Source organism: Oncorhynchus tshawytscha, unplaced genomic scaffold, assembly GCF_018296145.1.
Source record: "Oncorhynchus tshawytscha isolate Ot180627B unplaced genomic scaffold, Otsh_v2.0 Un_contig_4748_pilon_pilon, whole genome shotgun sequence".
NCBI lineage: Eukaryota > Metazoa > Chordata > Actinopteri > Salmoniformes > Salmonidae > Oncorhynchus > Oncorhynchus tshawytscha.
Window position 1 is genome coordinate 331,414 of NW_024609781.1, and position 22,914 is coordinate 354,327.

General features: G+C 47.0%; 1 protein-coding gene across 4 annotated transcripts; it reads left to right on the forward strand.

The window, feature by feature from the left end:
- The first annotated feature begins 2,766 nt into the window (after positions 1-2,766).
- On the forward strand, positions 2,767-21,914 carry cep76 (centrosomal protein 76). 4 transcript variants are annotated; one of them, XM_042318019.1, is made up of 12 exons: positions 2,767-3,045; positions 3,342-3,497; positions 5,903-5,990; positions 6,096-6,320; positions 7,269-7,454; positions 7,973-8,070; positions 10,069-10,194; positions 11,056-11,250; positions 16,676-16,842; positions 18,692-19,025; positions 21,028-21,245; positions 21,540-21,914. In XM_042318019.1, the coding sequence occupies exons 1-12, from the start codon at positions 2,983-2,985 to the stop codon at positions 21,676-21,678; spliced, it is 1,995 nt and encodes a 664-aa protein (XP_042173953.1). In that variant the 5' UTR covers positions 2,767-2,982; the 3' UTR covers positions 21,679-21,914. The 4 variants fall into 4 exon arrangements, with proteins under 4 accessions (XP_042173953.1, XP_042173954.1, XP_042173951.1 ...); XM_042318017.1 differs by having other exon boundaries at positions 2,768-3,045; positions 10,066-10,194; positions 21,540-21,913; XM_042318020.1 differs by lacking the exon at positions 10,069-10,194.
- The last annotated feature ends 1,000 nt before the right edge of the window (positions 21,915-22,914 follow it).

Below are 22,914 nucleotides of genomic sequence, written 5' to 3' on the forward strand. Positions count from 1 at the left end.
TTTAGAAGGGAGAGATGTGATTGGAGCTGAAATCCCGTGTTCATTTAGAAGGGACAGATGTGATTGGAGCTGAAATCCCGTGTTCATTTAGAAGGGAGAGATGGGATTGTATACAAATTGAGAGCAAGAAGCCCAAACAGATCATGTTTGACTAAAATATATTTTCAGTCTACAAATGATTTGTAATTATGTTCCCCCCGATTTGAAATATAATCAAATATCAAAAGTAAAAATATAAATCATTTCAAATTCCTTATATTAATCAGAGCAGACGGTTAATGTTCTTGTTTTTAACATTTGCGGATAGCCAGGGGCACACTCCAACATAATTGACAAAAGATGCATTTGTGTTCAGTGAGTCTGCTAGATCAGAGGCAGCAGGGATGACCAGGTGTTCTCCTGATACCTGTGTGAAATGGACTGTTTTCCTAACAAGGGAAAATGTATGGAGTAAAAAGTACATGATTTTCTTTAGGAATGTAGGTAAGTAAAAGTTTTCAAAAATGTATATACTAGTATAGGCAAGTTTCTGATGAAGTCCGAGGCAGGCTGCTGTTGTTGATCCTAGTTTGTCTGTAACGTCAAATAAAAAGTGATCATACATTGATAGTACTGTTTTTTTTTTTTTTTGCTTCTCATGTTTGGGTTCCCTGTGTTGCCAATCTGAAATGTGAGAGATATGGTAGACTAATCTTTGGCATGTTTTAATAATTTACAGTACTTATCGTCCAGGGGTGTAGCGCCTGTTTCGGGCCGCAGATGGAGCCGGTCGCTGTAGCGGTCTCTTCCCGTTCAGTCTCTCTCCACAGCGGGTCTCTCACTAGCCTGCCGAGGCAGCCGAATGACACAGACACCAGATACACGGAATATATTTTAAACGTTATCCGGGTGAGCGAGTTATAAAGCATATGGTATGAAACACTAAGAAGCGGGGGGTGTAATTGTATTTTTTCATTTAACATTTTGATAGTTTAATTAGTTGATCCGTTAGCATAGAAGCTAACGTTAGCTCCAGTCAAGCTAGCCTGGGGGTGTCATGGCAACAGGACCAACGAGCGGCTGTTCACACAGAGTGGAAACAGGAACACATCACTTCCTGTTTTAAGGGAAAGGTTGACAATTATATGATGAAAATGTATCTATGAGATAAGATGAGGATGTATACCTTTTTACAAATAGTTTTTAGTATGTTGGCTATTTTAGAATTGTATATGAGTATCCAAGTCAGCTGAATACGAGCGAGACAACTGTATTGAAGAGAGAAGCCCCTGATAAATGATTTTAAATCTTCAATGTTTCAGACTCCATTCATTCTTCTCACCATACCCTGTCCAGGTCCCAAGGTTTAATAGGGTACACTACTAGACCATGTGTGTTGTGGTTTTTCACTGAGTTAACAGGGTTTAAGAGGGTACACTACACAACTCAAATCAAATTTTATTTGTCACATACACATGGTTAGCAGATGTTAATGCGAGTGTAGCGAAATGCTTGTGCTTCTAGTTCCGACAATGCAGTAATAACCAACGAGTAATCTAGCTAACAACTAGACCATGTCTGCTGTGGTTTTTCACTGAGTTAACAGGGTTTAATAGGGTACACTACACAACTAGACCATGTGTGTTGTGGTTTTTCACTGAGTTAAAGGGGTTTAAGAGGGTACTACGCTTTGCCATTGCACAGAAGTCAATGTTGCATTGTGTGAGTACCATGAATTACTATGTTTTTTGGTCACTTTACCCAAAAAACGATGGGACACAGACGACCATAATACATTGTATACAACTACCATGCTTTCATGTTTCACCACATGCTGCTAGTACAAAACCATGGTGTTTTTTACATCGCTGTACCATGGTTCATTTTACCATGGTAGCTAATACCATGTAAAAAAAATGTTTTTGGGGTACCATGGTATTTTCCTGCTGTAGTAGTACAATGAAAAAACGACCATGGTACGATCATGTTTTTTTGGTCACTACCATGGCAGGAAAATTCCATGGCATTTGCACCAGTACCAAGGTATTTTCCTGCCATGGTAGTGCCCCCAAAACCATAATAGTAATGTTATCATGGTATTTATTGTTTTATTTTACTACCATGGTACATTTTCGTAAGGGACCAACTTTACCACGATTCATGTACAGTGAAGTAATACAAATAAATGTGATTTTAGAGGCTCTCTCAATGATTGATTGTATAATGTACCCACAATATTTCAGCTTGTGAGTGTGTGATATGGGGGTTGGAGCTATGTTTTACTTCTAAACAATGGCAACAGCGCCATGTTGATCTGAGCCTTGCTGTTGAAAAACCATATTAGTGTCCGACTTTCATCAGATGCAGAAACACCTCCCCTGAATTCACTTTCCTCAACTTTCGTTTTCACTCGGTTGTTTTCGTTTTCAGTCGGTTATTTTCGCCATTACGTCGATGCACGGCGCGGCCCATCGACGACGTATGGACAACGTACACAATGGGCGTTTCACGTCTCCTGAAAAGTATCTCTGAGAAAACTACAATCAGGTCTCAAACTACAAACTGGTCCTTGTGGGTCCTTCTATAACCGAGTAGTTTATCCCTGACGATTTATAGAAATGTAAAATATTGAATGAAAATAAAGCAAATACACGTTAAACAAGACTCAGTCTTCAAAAAGTGATGGTTTTATGTAATACTTGGTGTGATTATTGTAATTGAATGGAATGGTTTTGTCCTTAGTTGAGACTTTAATTAGACGAACCGCTTCAGGCAATGAGGAAGACACATGCCCGCTTCCTTTTCCGCCACAGTTTAAACTGGCAGTTGTTATTGTTGTGGAGGTCTGGGATTGAAGTTTTTGCAGATGGATTTTCCCGATCCTTCGTGTTGTTCAGGCAAATAAGGCAACTATAAGCCATTTACATGTAGCACTTCTTACCACACGTACAGTGTAGTGTTCATTTAGTAAAACGGGCGAACCGCGGGTGGAAGTCTACCGAGATGTCTCTGCCACCGGAGAAAGCATCTGAACTAAAGCAGATCATACACAACCATCTGATCAAGGTAGATAGTTACCGAAGCATTTAAAATAATCATTACCAATCTGATAGCTATGAAGTCATTAAAACTCGTTTTTCAACCACTCCACAAATGTCTTGTTAACAAACTATAGTTTCGGCAAGTCGGTTAGGACGTCTACTTAATGCACAGATTATTTCACTTATAATTCACTGTATCTAGCTATGTACAGGGAAACACTTCTAGTTAAAGAGAGACTGTTGCCATTGAGGGAGAACAGCCAGGAGTTGAACCATTCTGTTCTAAGATTTAGTGACTAGTAGTAACGTGTGTTTTGTCAGATGAACATCCATGCGAAGATCAGGGATGTGTTGGCGGAGACCGTGAGAGAGGATCTGGACCCTGGACATAGCTCTCTGTCTGAGGAGGACTTCCTCCGGGCTCTGCAATGCAGGGGAATCGTAGACGATGTCATGAAGGATCTTCATTTCTCCAAGGTGAGTTCTGGGAAATCCTCCGTTCAGCACGTTTTATTAATGCAGCTTTCTACAGAAGTTCAGAGAGGACATGAATATACACAAATTAATTCCCCTGTTATGTCGAGATCACAACTTATCTCATGGTCGCTACATAACAAACGTTGTTTGAGACCACGAGATAATCGAAAGTACCACACATCATCCATTAATTTGTTCAGATGCACCGTGCAGGATTTAACCACCTCATCAAGGAGTCCTGTGGCTGTATTGGTCACAATGCACTCCTGGGGCATTTAAGCCCCGAACAATGCCTGACAAGCAGCCCTGTCTCCCAGGCTGTGTGCCGCCCCCAAGACCACAGCCAATCGCATGCAAGGAACAACGCAGCTAACTTGGCTAGTTAGCTGGATCGTCTTACTAGAAAGTTGTCTATGCTGACAGTTAGCTTGCATAACTGATATGTGTATAACTATAATGGACACTATTTGTTTTGTGGATAATATTTAAATGTACAGTGGATCAACTCCATTCCTGACAGGCTGATGAGATTCAATTTCAGCCTCAGAGGCTGATGAATCAGGATGCTGCCTTTAGAGGCTGTTTCATAGGTCAAGCTCCTTGCAGGCGGATTAGCTGTCGGTGCTTTATAGGTTGATGCATATAATCCAGAGTAGTTGTGCTCTATTCCTGGCAGGCTGATCAGATTCAATAGCAGCCTCAGAGCTAGATCAGATTCAATAGCAGCCTCGGAGCTAGATCAGATTCAATAGCAGCCTCAGAGCTAGATCAGATTCTATAGCAGCCTCAGAGCTAGATCAGATTCAATAGCAGCCTCAGAGCTAGATCAGATTCAATAGCAGCCTCAGTGCTAGATCAGATTCAATAGCAGCCTCAGAGCTAGATCAGATTCAATAGCAGCCTCAGAGCTAGATCAGATTCAATTGCAGCCTCAGAGGCTGGTAAGTCAGTATGCTGTCTGCAAGGAGCCTTACATATGAAACAGCCTACAAGGCAGCATCCTGAGAGGCTCAGAGGCAGCATCCTGAGAGGCTCAGAGGCAGCATCCTGAGAGGCTCAGAGGCAGCATCCTGAGAGGCTCAGAGGCAGCATCCTGAGAGGCTCAGAGGCAGCATCCTGAGAGGCTCAGAGGCAGCATCCTGAGAGGCTCAGAGGCAGCATCCTGAGAGGCTCAGAGGCAGCATCCTGAGAGGCTCAGAGGCAGCATCCTGAGAGGCTCAGAGGCAGCATCCTGAGAGGCTCAGAGGCAGCATCCTGAGAGGCTCAGAGGCAGCATCCTGAGAGGCTCAGAGGCAGCATCCTGAGGCTGCTATTGAATCTGATCAGCCTGTCAGGAATGAAGCTCACCCACTCTGTAAATGTAAATATTATCCATAAAACATACAGTGTCCCTTACAGATAAACACATATCAGTTATGCAAGCTAACAACCAGCACAGATAACAAGCTCGCTAGCTGACAAAACTACCTTGCTAGTTCGCTTACTCACTCACAAGACGAGCCAAGTTAGCTGCGTTGTTGCTTGCATGCGATTGGCTGTGGTCTCGGGGGTGGAACACAGCCTGGTAGACAGTGCTGCCTGTCAGGCATAGTTAAGGGCATAGATGCCCCATTAGCTCTAAAGGGACATTTATCTTGTTCACATTCTAACGTAGAAACTGATAATGATCTCCAAACACAAATGAAAGCATGATGTCAGCATGAAATGTACCATCACTTAGTGTAGCAGTCAATAAAAACATGGGCTCTGATCCACCGCGGGCTCTGATCCACCGCGGGCTCTGATCCACTCCTATTTATAGAGTTTAATAAGTTGTGATCTCAACATAATGAGGGGGTTTATAGTGTTCATGACATAAGTTGTGATCTCAACATAATGAGGGGGTTTGTAGTGTTCATAAATAAGTTGTGATCTCAACATAATGAGGGGGTTTGTAGTGTTCATTAATAAGTTGTGATCTCAACATAATGAGGGGGTTTGTCGTGTTCATGACATAAGCTGTGATCTCAACATAATGAGGGGGTTTGTAGTGGTCATAAATAAGTTGTGATCTCAACATAATGAGGGGGTTTGTAGTGGTCATAAATAAGTTGTGATCTCAACATAATGAGGGGGTTTGTAGTGTTCATGACATACGTTGTGATCTCAACATAATGAGGGGGTTTGTAGTGTTCATTAATAAGTTGTGATCTCAACATAATGAGGGGGTTTGTCGTGTTCATGACATAAGCTGTGATCTCAACATAATGAGGGGGTTTGTAGTGGTCATAAATAAGTTGTGATCTCAACATAATGAGGGGGTTTGTAGTGGTCATAAATAAGTTGTGATCTCAACATAATGAGGCGTTTGTTTTATGTCCTCTTTGGGCTTCCGTACCTTCATAACGTTGACAGTGTTTTGACAGGAAGTGCCTGACACCGAGTTAGGACTCCAGAACACTCCGAAGCCTGCAACTCACTTTATTGACAAGGACCCGACGAAGCTCAAGAAGAGTAAGAAAAACTGTTACCGGGGAGATTGAACGAGCAGTCTCTTGTAGCACCTGACGCTCCCTTACTACTGTTCAGTGTCAAATTATTGTATTTCTGTCCTCCCAGCCAACATGGACCCAGCGAGGAGGTACCTGTACCTCCAGGTCCTGGGGGGTAAGGCCTTTCTAGAGCACCTCCAGGAGCCAGAGCCTCTACCTGGTCAGGTCTGCTCCACCTTCACCCTCTACCTGCACTTCAGGAACCAGCGCTTCCACTCCAAGCCTGTCCCCTGTGCCTGTGAGCCAGACCTGCAGGAGGGCTTCCTGCTGGAGATACACAGAGAGGGCCTGGGTACAGACGGGTTGACTTGCTGACTGCCTGATGTTACACAACTGGTTTACTGTAGACAACATTGCCTCCTTTAATTTATCTTTAATCCCTGTTGTAAAGTAGTCCTGTTTACTAGTAGTCCTGTTTACTAGTAGTCCTGTTTACTAGTAGTCCTGTTTACTATAGTTGACCTGTTTACTAGTAGTCCTGTTTACTAGTAGTCCTGTTTACTAGTAGTCCTGTTTACTATAGTTGTCCTGTTTACTATAGTAGTCCTGTTTACTAGTAGTCCTGTTTACTAGTTGTCCTGTTTACTATTAGTCCTGTTTACTAGTAGTCCTGTTTACTATTAGTCCTGTTTACTAGTAGTCCTGTTTACTATTAGTCCTGTTTACTATTAGTCCTGTTTACTATAGTTGTCCTGTTTACTAGTAGTCCTGTTTACTAGTAGTCCTGTTTACTATAGTTGTCCTGTTTACTAGTAGTCCTGTTTACTATTAGTCGTGTTTACTATAGTTGACCTGTTTACTATAGTTGACCTGTTTACTAGTAGTCCTGTTTACTAGTAGTCCTGTTTACTATAGTTTACTATAGGATACTTGGCTCATTGAGCTCTAGCGACTCCTTGTGGCGGGCCAGGCGCCTGCAGGCTGACCTCTGTTGTCAGTTTGAACTGTGTTTCCTCTGACACGGTGGTGCGGCTGGCTTCCGGGTTAAACCGGCGGTGTTTCCTCTGACACGGTGGTGCGGCTGGCTTCCGGGTTAAACCGGCGGGTGTTAAGAAGCGTGGTTTGTCGGGTCAAGTTTCAGAGGACGCACGACTCGTCTCCAGAGCCCGTAGGGCAGTCCATGAGACAAGATGGGAATTGGGGAGGAAAAGGGGATACTACCAACAACAACAACGTAATAATTGATCATCTCTGAACAGGCTTATTGTCCGTGACCTTCCTTTGTCTCTGTGTCTTACAGGCGATGGCAGTAAAATGGCAGATGCCACCACGATGTTGTCTATCTGTGACCCGGTACACCTGGTGTTGATAAAGAGAGACACGTCCAGCGAGACCACCCTGGTCTCCTCTTACTTCCTGGACTGGAGGACCGTCCTCTCCTCTCCCTCTGGGAAGACCAGCGTTGCCGTAGAGCTGCTTGGAGTCGGTAAGGACACTAGGGTTCAACTATTTGAGGTTTCATTTTCTATGAATTAGCCTGATTTACACCCAGTTAAATACATAGAAATTAAAGACAAAAGAGAGGGAACACATCCTGTCTGCTGTTCTGGGTTTCTGTTCTGTTCCAACTGTCGGTAGTGAGTGTAAGGTGTTTCTGTTCTGTCCTAACATGTGTTCTGTATATCTCCTCTGTATCCTAACAGGTGTTCTGTATATCTCCTCTGTATCCTAACAGGTGTTCTGTATATCTCCTCTGTATCCTAACAGGTGTTCAGTATATCTCCTCTGTATCCTAACAGGTGTTCAGTATATCTCCTCAGTATGTCTCCTCTGTATCCTAACAGGTGTTCAGTATATCTCCTCTGTATCCTAACAGGTGTTCTGTATATCTCCTCTGTATCCTAACAGGTGTTCAGTATATCTCCTCTGTATCCTAACAGGTGTTCTGTATATCTCCTCTGTATCCTAACAGGTGTTCAGTATATCTCCTCTATATCCTAACAGGTAGTGAATGTAAGGTGACGGCTGGTGTACTCAACATGAGTCTTGACCTTTACCCTCCTCTGTCAGAGATCCTGTCACCTGACATCATCACCACACAGGTCAGAGACTGGTCGCAATGCTGCTATGCTCTGTCATGTTGTCGCGCTATGATTCACTGACATCTTCCTTCCTAAGAGGCAGACATTTATATGGTTCCTCCCTAAGAGGCAGACGTATTGTTCCTCCCTAAGAGGCAGACGTATTGTTCCTCCCTAAGAGGCAGACGTATTGTTCCTCCCTAAGAGGCAGACATTTATATTGTTCCTCCCTAAGAGGCAGACATTTATATTGTTCCTTCCTAAGAGGCAGACATTTATATTGTTCCTCCCTAAGAGGCAGACATTTATATGGTTCCTTCCTAAGAGGCAGACATTTATATGGTTCCTTCCTAAGAGGCAGACGTATTGTTCCTCCCTAAGAGGCAGACGTATTGTTCCTCCCTAAGAGGCAGACGTATTGTTCCTCCCTAAGAGGCAGACATTTATATTGTTCCTCCCTAAGAGGCAGACATTTATATGGTTCCTCCCTAAGAGGCAGACATTTATATGGTTCCTTCCTAAGAGGCAGACATTTATATGGTTCCTTCCTAAGAGGCAGACATTTATATGGTTCCTCCCTAAGAGGCAGACATTTATATTGTTCCTCCCTAAGAGGCAGACATTTATATTGTTCCTCCCTAAGAGGCAGACGTATTGTTCCTCCCTAAGAGGCAGACGTATTGTTCCTCCCTAAGAGGCAGACGTATTGTTCCTCCCTAAGAGGCAGACGTATTGTTCCTCCCTAAGAGGCAGACGTATTGTTCCTCCCTAAGAGGCAGACGTATTGTTCCTCCCTAAGAGGCAGACATTTATATTGTTCCTTCCTAAGAGGCAGACATTTATATGGTTCCTCCCTAAGAGGCAGACGTATTGTTCCTCCCTAAGAGGCAGACGTATTGTTCCTCCCTAAGAGGCAGACGTATTGTTCCTCCCTAAGAGGCAGACATTTATATGGTTCCTTCCTAAGAGGCAGACATTTATATGGTTCCTTCCTAAGAGGCAGACATTTATATGGTTCCTCCCAAAGAGGCAGACGTATTGTTCCTTCCTAAGAGGCAGACATTTATATGGTTCCTCCCTAAGAGGCAGACGTATTGTTCCTTCCTAAGAGGCAGACATTTATATGGTTCCTTCCTAAGAGGCAGACATTTATATGGTTCCTCCCTAAGAGGCAGACATTTATATTGTTCCTCCCTAAGAGGCAGACATTTATATGGTTCCTCCCAAAGAGGCAGACATTTATTGTTCCTTCCTAAGAGGCAGACATTTATATGGTTCCTCCCTAAGAGGCAGACATTTATATTGTTCCTTCCTAAGAGGCAGACATTTATATGGTTCCTTCCTAAGAGGCAGACATTTATATGGTTCCTTCCTAAGAGGCAGACATTTATATTGTTCCTTCCTAAGAGGCAGACATTTATATGGTTCCTCCCTAAGAGGCAGACATTTATATGGTTCCTCCCTAAGAGGCAGACATTTATATGGTTCCTCCCTAAGAGGCAGACATTTATATGGTTCCTCCCTAAGAGGCAGACATTTATATGGTTCCTCCCTAAGAGGCAGACGTTTTGTTCCTCCCTAAGAGGCAGACGTATTGTTCCTCCCTAAGAGGCAGACGTATTGTTCCTCCCTAAGAGGCAGACGTATTGTTCCTCCCTAAGAGGCAGACGTATTGTTCCTCCCTAAGAGGCAGACGTATTGTTCCTCCCTAAGAGGCAGAGATTTATATTGTTCCTCCCTAAGAGGCAGAGATTTATATTGTTCCTCCCTAAGAGGCAGAGATTTATATTGTTCCTTCCTAAGAGGCAGAGATTTATATTGTTCCTTCCTAAGAGGCAGACATATGGTTCCTCCCTACGAGGCAGGGGTTGATAGTGATTGTTCCTGGTGTTTATTGTCTGCAGCAGTCCCTAAGAGACAGGGGTTGATAGTGATTGTTCCTGGTGTTTATTGTCTGCAGCAGTCCCTAAGAGACAGGGGTTGATAGTGATTGTTCCTGGTGTTTATTGTCTGCAGCAGTCCCTGGAGCGGCAGAAGACGGCGGAGAAGGAGAGGCTGTTTCTGGTTTATGCGAAACAGTGGTGGAGAGAGTTTCTAGAGATCAGACAGGCCAACCAATCCAAACTGGTCAAGATCTTTGCTCAGGTCCTCACATGTTTAATAATATTCAAAAAACATTGTTTTTCTGTGTTTTTTAGGATGAGAATGGTGTCAACCGGACAGTGTGTTAGCCGTGCTGGGTGTTAGCCGTGCTGGGTGTTAGCCGTGCTGGGTGTCAACCGGACAGTGTGTTAGCCGTGCTGGGTGTTGTGCTGGGTGTTAGCCGTGCTGGGTGTCAACCGGACAGTGTGTTAGCCGTGCTGGGTGTTAGCCGTGCTGGGTGTTAGCCGTGCTGGGTGTCAACCGGACAGTGTGTTAGCCGTGCTGGGTGTTAGCCGTGCTGGGTGTTAGCCGTGCTGGGTGTTAGCCGTGCTGGGTGTTAGCCGTGCTGGGTGTTAGCCGTGCTGGGTGTTAGCCGTGCTGGGTGTTAGCCGTGCTGGGTGTCAACCGGACAGTGTGTTAGCCGTGCTGGGTGGTAGCCGTGCTGGGTGTTAGCCGTGCTGGGTGTTAGCCGTGCTGGGTGTTAGCCGTGCCGTGCTGGGTGTTAGCCGTGCCGTGCTGGGTGTTAGCCGTGCCGTGCTGGGTGTTAGCCGTGCTGGGTGTTAGCCGTGCGGGTGTTAGCCGTGCCGTGCTGGGTGTTAGCCGTGCCGTGCTGGGTGTTAGCCGTGCTGGGTGTTAGCCGTGCCGTGCTGGGTGTTAGCCGTGCCGTGCTGGGTGTTAGCCGTGCTGGGTGTTAGCCGTGCTGGGTGTTAGCCGTGCCGTGCTGGGTGTTAGCCGTGCTGGGTGTTAGCCGTGCTGGGTGTTAGCCGTGCTGGGTGTTAGCCGTGCTGGGTGTTAGCCGTGCTGGGTGTTAGCCGTGCTGGGTGTTATCCGGGCTGTATTTGAACTTTGCTGTGTTGCTTGCAGGATGAGAACGGCGTCAACAGGCCGGTGTGTTCCTACGTGCGTGTCCTGCGTGCTGGTCGTCTCCTGGAGAGTCCCCGTCAGGCGGCCCGCTTCGTTAGCCTGCTGGGCCTGGAGAAAGCCCCCGTGGTGGGGGGAGGAGGAGCGGGCAAACAGGAGCAGTGGTGCTCCCTTCTCGCCTTCCTCTGTAGAAACAAGGTGAGGACCGGCTCTGTTCTCAACCACACACACACACAGCTTTAAGCATTTAGACAGCTGTAATGCTATGACGTCTTTAACCTCTGAACTCATCTCTCTGTGTTCTAATCGTCAGTGGTGGAATTGTAAAATAATTGATTTCTGAAACGGTTAAACGGTCTGTTATGAGAAGATTTATTTATATCCTGATGGACGGTTCTGGGATTTCCCCAGTGCAGCAGAATGAATAAATGCCTCCCCTTTTCTATCCTCTCCCCTCCCCTCCCCCTCCTCCCCTCTCCTCTCCCTCTCCTCTCCTCTCCTCTCCTCTCCTCTCCTCTCCTCTCCTCTCCTCTCCTCTCCTCTCCTCTCCTCTCCTCTCCTCTCCTCTCCTCTCCTCTCTCTCCTCTCCTCTCCTCTCCCTCTCCTCTCCTCTCCTCTCCTCTCCTCTCCTCTCCTCTCCTCTCCTCTATCCTCTCCTCTATCCTCTCCCCTCCCCCTCTCCTCCTCCTCTATCCTCTCCCCTCCCCTCTCCTCCTCCTCTATCCTCTCCCCTCTCCTCCTCTATCCTCTCCCCTCCCCTCTCCCCTCCCCCTCTCCTCCTCCTCTATCCTCCCCCCCTCTCTCCTCCTCCTCTATGCTCTCCCCTCTCCTCCTCCTCTAACCTCCTCTATCCTCCCCTCTCCTCCTCCTCTATCCTCTCCCCTCCTCCCCTCTCCTCCTCCTCTATCTTCTGAGACATGATGACCAGCGATGACCAGCCCTGTGGGTTAGAGTTAGGAACTGAGACATGATGACCAGCCCTGTGGGTTATAGAGTTAGGAACTGAGACATGATGACCAGCCCTGTGGGTTAGAGTTAGGAACTGAGACCAGACTGAGACATGATGACCAGCCCTGTGGGTTAGAGTTAGGAACTGAGACATGATGACTAGCCCTGTGGGTTAGAGTTAGGAACTGAGACCAGACTGAGACATGATGACCAGCCCTGTGGGTTAGAGTTAGGAACTGAGACATGATGACCAGCCCTGTGGGTTAGAGTTAGGAACTGAGACATGATGACCAGCCCTGTGGGTTAGAGTTAGGAACTGAGACATGATGACCAGCCCTGTGGGTTAGAGTTAGGAACTGAGACATGATCACCAGCCCTGTGGGTTAGAGTTAGGAACTGAGACATGATCACCAGCCCTGTGGGTTAGAGTTAGGAACTGAGACATGATCACCAGCCCTGTGGGTTAGAGTTAGGAACTGAGACATGATCACCAGCCCTGTGGGTTATAGAGTTAGGAACTGAGACATGATGACCAGGCCTGTGGGTTAGAGTTAGGAACTGAGACATGATCACCAGCCCTGTGGGTTAGAGTTAGGAACTGAGACATGATGACCAGCCCTGTGGGTTAGACTTAGGAACTGAGACATGATGACCAGCCCTGTGGGTTAGAGTTAGGAACTGAGACCAGACAGACATGATGACCAGGCCTGTGGGTTAGAGTTAGGAACTGAGACATGATGACTAGCCCTGTGGGTTAGAGTTAGGAACTGAGACATGCTGACCAGCCCTGTGGGTTGGAGTTAGGAACTGAGACATGATGAGACCAGACTGAGACATGATGACCAGCCCTGTGGGTTAGAGTTAGGAACTGAGACATGATGACCAGCCCTGTGGGTTGCAGTTAGGAACTGAGACCAGACTGAGACATGATGACCAGCCCTGTGGGTTAGAGTTAGGAACTGAGACATGATGACCAGCCCTGTGGGTTAGAGTTAGGAACTGAGACATGATGACCAGCCCTGTGGGTTGGAGTTAGGAACTGAGACATGATGACCAGGCCTGTGGGTTAGAGTTAGGAACTGAGACATGCTGACCAGCCCTGTGGGTTAGAGTTAGGAACTGAGACCAGACTGAGACATGATGACCAGGCCTGTGGGTTAGAGTTAGGAACTGAGACATGATGACCAGCCCTGTGGGTTAGAGTTAGGAACTGAGACATGATGACCAGCCCTGTGGGTTAGAGTTAGGAACTGAGACATGATCACCAGCCCTGTGGGTTAGAGTTAGGAACTGAGACATGATGACCAGGCCTGTGGGTTAGAGTTAGGAACTGAGACATGATGACCAGCCCTGTGGGTTAGAGTTAGGAACTGAGACATGATGACCAGCCCTGTGGGTTAGACTTAGGAACTGAGACATGATGACCAGCCCTGTGGGTTAGAGTTAGGAACTGAGACATGATGACCAGCCCTGTGGGTTGCAGTTAGGAACTGAGACCAGACTGAGACATGATGACCAGGCCTGTGGGTTGGAGTTAGGAACTGAGACATGATGAGACCAGACTGAGACATGATGACCAGCCCTGTGGGTTAGACTTAGGAACTGAGACATGATGACCAGCCCTGTGGGTTCGAGTTAGGAACTGAGACCAGACAGACATGATGACCAGGCCTGTGGGTTAGAGTTAGGAACTGAGACATGATGACCAGCCCTGTGGGTTGGAGTTAGGAACTGAGACATGATGAGACCAGACTGAGACATGATGACCAGCCCTGTGGGTTAGACTTAGGAACTGAGACATGCTGACCAGCCCTGTGGGTTGGAGTTAGGAACTGAGACATGATGAGACCAGACTGAGACATGATGACCAGCCCTGTGGGTTAGAGTTAGGAACTGAGACATGATGACCAGCCCTGTGGGTTGCAGTTAGGAACTGAGACCAGACTGAGACATGATGACCAGCCCTGTGGGTTAGAGTTAGGAACTGAGACATGATGACCAGCCCTGTGGGTTAGACTTAGGAACTGAGACATGATGACCAGCCCTGTGGGTTCGAGTTAGGAACTGAGACATGATGACTAGCCCTGTGGGTTAGAGTTAGGAACTGAGACATGCTGACCAGCCCTGTGGGTTGGAGTTAGGAACTGAGACATGATGACCAGGCCTGTGGGTTAGAGTTAGGAACTGAGACATGATGACCAGCCCTGTGGGTTAGAGTTAGGAACTGAGACCAGACTGAGACATGATGACCAGGCCTGTGGGTTAGAGTTAGGAACTGAGACATGATGACCAGCCCTGTGGGTTAGAGTTAGGAACTGAGACATGATGACCAGCCCTGTGGGTTAGAGTTAGGAACTGAGACATGATCACCAGCCCTGTGGGTTAGAGTTAGGAACTGAGACATGATGACCAGGCCTGTGGGTTAGAGTTAGGAACTGAGACATGATGACCAGCCCTGTGGGTTAGAGTTAGGAACTGAGACATGATGACCAGCCCTGTGGGTTAGACTTAGGAACTGAGACATGATGACCAGCCCTGTGGGTTAGAGTTAGGAACTGAGACATGATGACCAGCCCTGTGGGTTGCAGTTAGGAACTGAGACCAGACTGAGACATGATGACCAGGCCTGTGGGTTGGAGTTAGGAACTGAGACATGATGAGACCAGACTGAGACATGATGACCAGCCCTGTGGGTTAGAGTTAGGAACTGAGACATGATGACCAGCCCTGTGGGTTAGAGTTAGGAACTGAGACATGATGACTAGCCCTGTGGGTTAGAGTTAGGAACTGAGACATGCTGACCAGCCCTGTGGGTTGGAGTTAGGAACTGAGACATGATGAGACCAGACTGAGACATGATGACCAGCCCTGTGGGTTAGACTTAGGAACTGAGACATGATGACCAGCCCTGTGGGTTAGAGTTAGGAACTGAGACCAGACAGACATGATGACCAGGCCTGTGGGTTAGAGTTAGGAACTGAGACATGATGACTAGCCCTGTGGGTTAGAGTTAGGAACTGAGACATGATGAGACCAGACTGAGACATGATGACCAGCCCTGTGGGTTAGACTTAGGAACTGAGACATGATGACCAGCCCTGTGGGTTAGAGTTAGGAACTGAGACCAGACAGACATGATGGCCAGGCCTGTGGGTTAGAGTTAGGAACTGAGACATGATGACTAGCCCTGTGGGTTAGAGTTAGGAACTGAGACATGCTGACCAGCCCTGTGGGTTGGAGTTAGGAACTGAGACATGATGACCAGCCCTGTGGGTTGCAGTTAGGAACTGAGACCAGACTGAGACATGATGACCAGCCCTGTGGGTTAGAGTTAGGAACTGAGACATGATGACCAGCCCTGTGGGTTAGACTTAGGAACTGAGACATGATGACCAGCCCTGTGGGTTAGAGTTAGGAACTGAGACATGATGACCAGCCCTGTGGGTTGCAGTTAGGAACTGAGACCAGACTGAGACATGATGACCAGCCCTGTGGGTTAGAGTTAGGAACTGAGACATGATGACCAGCCCTGTGGGTTAGACTTAGGAACTGAGACATGATGACCAGCCCTGTGGGTTCGAGTTAGGAACTGAGACATGATGACTAGCCCTGTGGGTTAGAGTTAGGAACTGAGACATGCTGACCAGCCCTGTGGGTTGGAGTTAGGAACTGAGACATGATGACCAGGCCTGTGGGTTAGAGTTAGGAACTGAGACATGATGACCAGCCCTGTGGGTTAGAGTTAGGAACTGAGACATGATCACCAGCCCTGTGGGTTAGAGTTAGGAACTGAGACATGATCACCAGCCCTGTGGGTTAGAGTTAGGAACTGAGACATGATGACCAGGCCTGTGGGTTAGAGTTAGGAACTGAGACATGATGACCAGGCCTGTGGGTTAGAGTTAGGAACTGAGACATGATGACCAGCCCTGTGGGTTAGAGTTAGGAACTGAGACATGCTGACCAGCCCTGTGGGTTGGAGTTAGGAACTGAGACATGATGACCAGCCCTGTGGGTTAGAGTTAGGAACTGAGACATGATGACCAGGCCTGTGGGTTAGAGTTAGGAACTGAGACATGATGACCAGCCCTGTGGGTTAGAGTTAGGAACTGAGACATGCTGACCAGCCCTGTGGGTTGGAGTTAGGAACTGAGACATGATGACCAGCCCTGTGGGTTAGAGTTAGGAACTGAGACATGATGACCAGCCCTGTGGGTTAGAGTTAGGAACTGAGACATGATGACCAGCCCTGTGGGTTAGAGTTAGGAACTGAGACATGATGACCAGCCCTGTGGGTTAGAGTTAGGAACTGAGACATGATGACCAGCCCTGTGGGTTAGAGTTAGGAACTGAGACATGATGACCAGGCCTGTGGGTTAGAGTTAGGATCTGAGACCAGACGGAGACATGATGACCAGGCCTGTGGGTTAGAGTTAGGAACGGAGACATGATGACCAGCCCTGTGGGTTGGAGTTAGGAACTGAGACATGATGACCAGCCCTGTGGGTTAGAGTTAGGAACTGAGACATGATGACCAGCCCTGTGGGTTAGAGTTAGGAACTGAGACATGATGACCAGCCCTGTGGGTTAGAGAGACCAGACTGAGACATGATGTTTTTGGTGTTTCCAGGGAGACTGTGACATCTCTCTGATCTGATTGGTTGTGTGTATCCAGGGCGACTGTGAGGACCATGCCACCCTGCTGTGCAGTCTGCTGCTGGGGTTCGGCCTGGATGCCTACGTGTGTGTTGGCACTAAGCCCAAGAGCCTGGCACACACCTGGGTGATGACCAGGGGCACTGACAGCACCATCACCTTCTGGGAGAGCCTGACCGCACACAGGTGAGACTGAAGCCTGGTTCAGATACAACGGCCCCACCTGAGACGAGACACAACCAGACTGTTTCACAATGTTGTAGCTGAACTGAAGACGAGATGTTCAGATCAAAAAGACCAGCCCAGGGTCTCCCGAGTGGCCAGCGGTCTGAGGCACTGTATCGCAGTACTTGAGGCGTCACTACAGACCCGGGTTTGGTCACAGGCTGGAGTCCCATAAAACAGTGCACAATTGGCTCATCGCACTCTAGCGACTCCATGTGGCGGGCCGGGCGCCTGCAGGCTGACTTCGATGGTCAGTTGAACAGTGTTTCCTCCGACACGGTGGTGCGGCTGGCTTCCGGGTTTAGCGGGCGGGTGTTAAGAAGTGCGGTTTGTCGGGTCATGTTTCAGAGGACACACGACTGGACCTTCGTCTCCAGAGCCCGTAGGGCAGTCGATGAGACAAGATGGGAATTGGGGAGAAAAAAATAAATACCAGACACAGTTCAGACCGTTTCCATGGTAATGCTGCCTCTTTACAATGACATGATTTCTTTGAAACAAAGTTGCCACTTGTTGTAGGTAGCAGCTAGGTGTTGTAGCAGCTAGGTGTTGTAGCAGCTAGGTGTTGTAGCAGTAAGGTGTTGTAGCAGCAAGGCAACAAGGTGTTGTAGCCGCTAGGTGTTGTAGCCGCTAGGTGTTGTAGCCGCTAGGTGTTGTAGCCGCTAGGTGTTGTAGCAGCAAGGCAACAAGGTGTTGTAGCCGCTAGGTGTTGTAGCCGCTAGGTGTTGTAGCCGCTAGGTGTTGTAGCCGCTAGGTGTTGTAGCCGCTAGGTGTTGTAGCAGCTAGGTGTTGTAGCAGCTAGGTGTTGTAGCAGCAAGGCAACAAGGTGTTGTAGCAGCTAGGTGTTGTAGCAGCTAGGTGTTGCAGCAGCTTGGTGTTGCAGCAGCTAGGTGTTGTAGCAGCTAGGTGTTGTAGCAGCAAGGCAACAAGGTGTTGTAGCCGCTAGGTGTTGTAGCAGCTAGGTGTTGTAGCAGCTAGGTGTTGCAGCAGCTTGGTGTTGCAGCAGCTAGGTGTTGTAGCAGCTAGGTGTTGTAGCAGCAAGGCAACAAGGTGTTGTAGCCGCTAGGTGTTGTAGCCGCTAGGTGTTGTAGCCGTAGGTGTTGTAGCCGCTAGGTGTTGTAGCCGCTAGGTGTTGTAGCCGCTAGGTGTTGTAGCCGCTAGGTGTTGTAGCCGCTAGGTGTTGTAGCCGCTAGGTGTTGTAGCCGCTAGGTGTTGTAGCAAACAAGTTTCATGAAATACATTCACCAGGAAAGTTACACACTTTGCGACTCGTCAGAGAAATATCAACAAGCTAGACTAGCTATTACTGCAGCAAAACAGCTAGCTATTACTGCAGCAAAACAGCTAGCTATTACTGCAGCAAAACAGCTAGCTATTACTGCAGCAAAACAGCTAGCTGTCTGCTTGTCTAACTAGTTAGCTGCTTGGCTGAACACAGAAAGTCAGCGCACTGTTCTCGCTAAAGTGAGTCGCAAGTTTTTCGCTAAGATTTGACATGTTGAATTTTGGAAACTCCAGCTAGCCAACATGAGATGTTCCTAAAACCACACTGTTTCAGATCAAACAAACTGTGTTCTTCAACTGCATAAAAACACATCAGATGTTTTAAATGTGATGCTTAACAACACCTGCAACAATTAAGTCCTCTGTTTCTCTGGCGGAGTTTCTGATAGGTTAACGGAGTCCCCTTCACCAGGGTGCAGCATGGTTATGAATAGAGCTGCGATGATCCCTCACTCTAGTCTGTACGTCAGTGGCATGTCGGTTCTACACAATATATTTCTACCTATTCAACCATTGTTTGTTTCAGGTACCTCCACCAGGCCATTGACCCAGATGCCCCTCCCCTGGCCCCCCAGCCCCGCCCCTCCTATCCCTACAGGACCATCGGCTGTGTGTTCAACCACAGGTCCTTCCTGGCCAACTGCCAGCCGTCAGACGCCGTGGAACTCTGCTCGTTCGACTTCCACAACCAGTCCCAGTGGAAGGCTATGAGTGAGGAGGCTGTTGGCTCAGTCTGCTCCCCAGGCAGCACCACCTCTCTGCCCCCTCTACCTCCTCTCTGTGGCCCTTCCCTGGAGCCCAGCGCTGCCTCCAACCAGCTGGAACTGGAGCTGAGGTACCTGGTGGTGGAACACAGGAAGGTGAGAGTACGAACAACGGCGTACAGGTTGGTCAACGGCGTACAGGTCAGTTTAACCTGTAACACCTGTCAGAGCCCATACCTGTCAGAGCCCACACCTGTCAGAGCCCACATCTGTCAGAGCCCACACCTGTCAGAGCCCACACCTGTCAGAGCCCACACCTGTCAGAGCCCACACCTGTCAGAGCCCACACCTGTCAGAGCCCACACCTGTCAGAGCCCACACCTGTCAGAGCCCACACCTGTCAGAGCCCACACCTGTCAGAGCCCATACCTGTCAGTCATGTTGTGTCTCTATAGTACAGGATGTTAACATGGTCTCTGTGTGTCTAGTCATGTTGTGTCTCTACAGTACAGGATATTAACATGGTCTCTGTGGGTCTAGTCATGTTGTGTCTCTACAGTACAGGATATTAACATGGTCTCTGTGTGTCTAGTCATGTATATCTACAGTACAGGATATTAACATGGTCTCTGTGTGTATATATTGGCTCATGGGTCTGTGTATCCACATCCAGACCCACACATACAGTCAGAGCCGGCTCTAACCTTTTGGGGGCCCTAAGGGACATTTTGTCCCTCAAGAACCTGGAACCTGTATTATAGTAGATCTCTGTGTCTGTATTATAGTAGATCTCTGGGTCTGTATTATAGTAGATCTCTGGGTCTGTATTATAGTAGATCTCTGGGTCTGTATTATAGTAGATCTCTGGGTCTGTATTATAGTAGATCTCTGTCTGTATTATAGTAGATCTCTGTGTCTGTATTATAGTAGATCTCTGTGTCTCCCTCCAGGGTCTGTATTATAGTAGATCTCTGTGTCTGTATTATAGTAGATCTCTGTCTGTATTATAGTAGATCTCTGTGTCTGTATTATAGTAGATCTCTGTCTGTATTATAGTAGATCTCTGTGTCTGTATTATAGTAGATCTCTGTGTCTGTATTATAGTAGATCTCTGTGTCTGAATTATAGTAGATCTCTGTGTCTGTATTATAGTAGATCTCTGTGTCTGTGTTATAGTAGATCTCTGTGTCTGTGTTATAGTAGATCTCTGTGTCTGTGTTATAGTAGAGCTCTGTGTTATAGTAGATCTCTGTGTCTGTGTTATAGTAGATCTCTGTGTCTGTATTATAGTAGATCTCTGTGTCTGTATTATAGTAAATCTCTGTGTCTCCCTCCAGGGTCTGTATTATAGTAGATCTCTGTGTCTGTATTATAGTAGATCTCTGTCTGTATTATAGTAGATCTCTGTGTCTGTATTATAGTAGATCTCTGTGTCTCCCTCCAGGGTCTGTATTATAGTAGATCTCTGTGTCTGTATTATAGTAGATCTCTGTCTGTATTATAGTAGATCTCTGTGTCTGTATTATAGTAGATCTCTGTCTGTATTATAGTAGATCTCTGTGTCTGTATTATAGTAGATCTCTGTGTCTGTATTATAGTAGATCTCTGTGTCTGTATTATAGTAGATCTCTGTGTCTGTATTATAGTAGATCTCTGTGTCTGTATTATAGTAGATCTCTGTGTCTGTGTTATAGTAGATCTCTGTGTCTGTGTTATAGTAGAGCTCTGTGTCTGTGTTATAGTAGATCTCTGTGTCTGTGTTATAGTAGAGCTCTGTGTTATAGTAGATCTCTGTGTCTGTGTTATAGTAGATCTCTGTGTTATAGTAGATGTCTGTGTTATAGTAGAGCTCTGTGTCTCCCTCCAGGGTCTGTATTATAGTAGATCTCCAGGGTCTGTATTATAGTAGATCTCAGTGTCTGTATTATAGTAGATCTCTGTGTCTGTATTATAGTAGAGCTCTGTGTCTCCCTCCAGGGTCTGTATTATAGTAGATCTCAGGGTCTGTATTATAGTAGATCTCTGTGTCTGTGTTATAGTAGATCTCTGTGTCTGTATTATAGTAGATCTCTGTGTCTGTGTTATAGTAGATCTCTGTGTTTGTATTATAGTAGATCTCTGTGTCTGTATTATAGTAGATCTCTGTGTCTCCCTCCAGGACCTTGGCCTGGCCACAGTGTGGGATGACCACCTGTCCTACGTCCTGTCCTCCGCTCTGGCGGCGTACGAGCTGGAGCGCTGCACGGGGACTTCCTGCGGTAACGAGGAGTTCCAGGATGCTGTGCGGAGGGCGGTGCCGGACGGACACACCTTCAAAGGTTTCCCTATCCACTTCCTGCACCACAACGCACGGCGAGCCTTCGCTACCTGCCTCAGGTAACTATAGCAACGCACGGCAACACACGCGAGCCTTCGCTACTTGCCACCGGTAACTATAGCAACGCACTGCAACACACACGATCCTTCGCTACTTGCCTCCGGTAACTATAGCAACGCACCGCAACACATGTCGAGCCTTCGCTACTTGCTTCCGGTAACTATAGCAACACTGAATATTTCCAGCTTTTAGACACCTCACAATTTTATAAGTTGATCAGGTAAATGAAGGACAGGAGAAGTGTGTGTTGTCGTGGATACTGAAGTGATGTGTGACTGTTGTTGTTTCGGCAGGTCTCCGTTCTGTGATGAGATAGTGTGTTGCCGTGGGGACCACGTGAGGCTGGCGGTACGTGTCCGGGTGTTTGCGTACCCCGAGTCTGCCTGTGCCGTCTGGGTGATGTTCGCCTGCAAGTATCGTTCTGTACTCTGACCCCTGACCTTTGACACGCCCCCACCGTTGGAGGAACATCAAGTTTAAGGGACCAGGGACCTCCCCATACCATAATAACACCATACTGAAGGGCTGATACCATATCTATTGAATTACCAGGGACCTCCCCATACCAATGATGGCCTAGGAACAGTGGGTCAACTGGCCTAGGAACAGTGGGTTAACTGGCCTAGGAACAGTGGGTCAACTGGCCTAGGAACAGTGGGTTAACTGGCCTAGGAACAGTGGGATAACTGGTCTAGGAACAGTGGGTCAACTGGCCTAGGAACAGTGGGTTAACTGGTCTAGGAACAGTGGGTCAACTGGTCTAGGAACAGTGGGATAACTGGTCTAGGAACAGTGGGATAACTGGTCTAGGAACAGTGGGTTAACTGGTCTAGGAACAGTGGGTTAATTGGCCTAGGAACAGTGGGTTAACTGGTCTAGGAACAGTGGGATAACTGGTCTAGGAACAGTGGGATAACTGGTCTAGGAACAGTGGGTTAACTGGTCTAGGAACAGTGGGTTAATTGGCCTAGGAACAGTGGGTTAACTGGTCTAGGAACAGTGGGATAACTGGTCTAGGAACAGTGGGTTAACTGGTCTAGGAACAGTGGGTTAACTGGTCTAGGAACAGTGGGTTAACTGCCTGTTCAGGGGCAGAACCACAGATTTGACAAACTTACTGTAGGTACCGATACCATATGTATTGCGATTCGATACTGTGATCTTATTGTTATTCCCAAACATGTAATATCCTGATATGTAACTATTGATTCCCTCCTGTCACTACAATGTGTTGTCTTTCTACTGTCTTATTACAGACTTTGTTTACTCTATGAGAATGTATTTATAGCTACATATATTTTTTTCTAAATAAATAATTTACTTTTTTTTTAAATTGAGTGAGTTTGATTTGTAATTTAACAAAATTTGATTGATCAGAACTGGTTCCTGTTATCTAGTCATTCAAGGTTTAATTACTAGAGTTTAAGCCCACCATGAAGTTAATAAACAGTAGATATGTAATAACATTGTTCCACCACTAGATGGCGAGTGAAGACCAGCAGAGACGGTAAAGGTTGAACTGACTGAACTAAAGGCTCCATTCCTCCAGCAGTGATGCTGTTCAGTGTAATCACTGTCTAGAGAATACCGACCCTCTCATCCTCCTCACATCTACTGAACTGACAAACAAAATGATTCATAAAACACCTGTTAAACACTTTACAACTA

What these genes read in the sequence shown, in the direction of transcription:
- cep76 (XM_042318017.1), top strand. Translation starts at nt 2,983, where the DNA reads ATGTCTCTGCCACCGGAGAAAGCATCTGAACTAAAGCAGATCATACAC. An exon ending in TACACAACCATCTGATCAAG is followed by an intron (nt 3,046 to 3,341) that starts GTAGATAGTTAC and finishes GTGTTTTGTCAG; the next exon opens with ATGAACATCCATGCGAAGAT. An exon ending in GAGAGCCTGACCGCACACAG is followed by an intron (nt 16,843 to 18,691) that starts GTGAGACTGAAG and finishes TGTTTGTTTCAG; the next exon opens with GTACCTCCACCAGGCCATTG.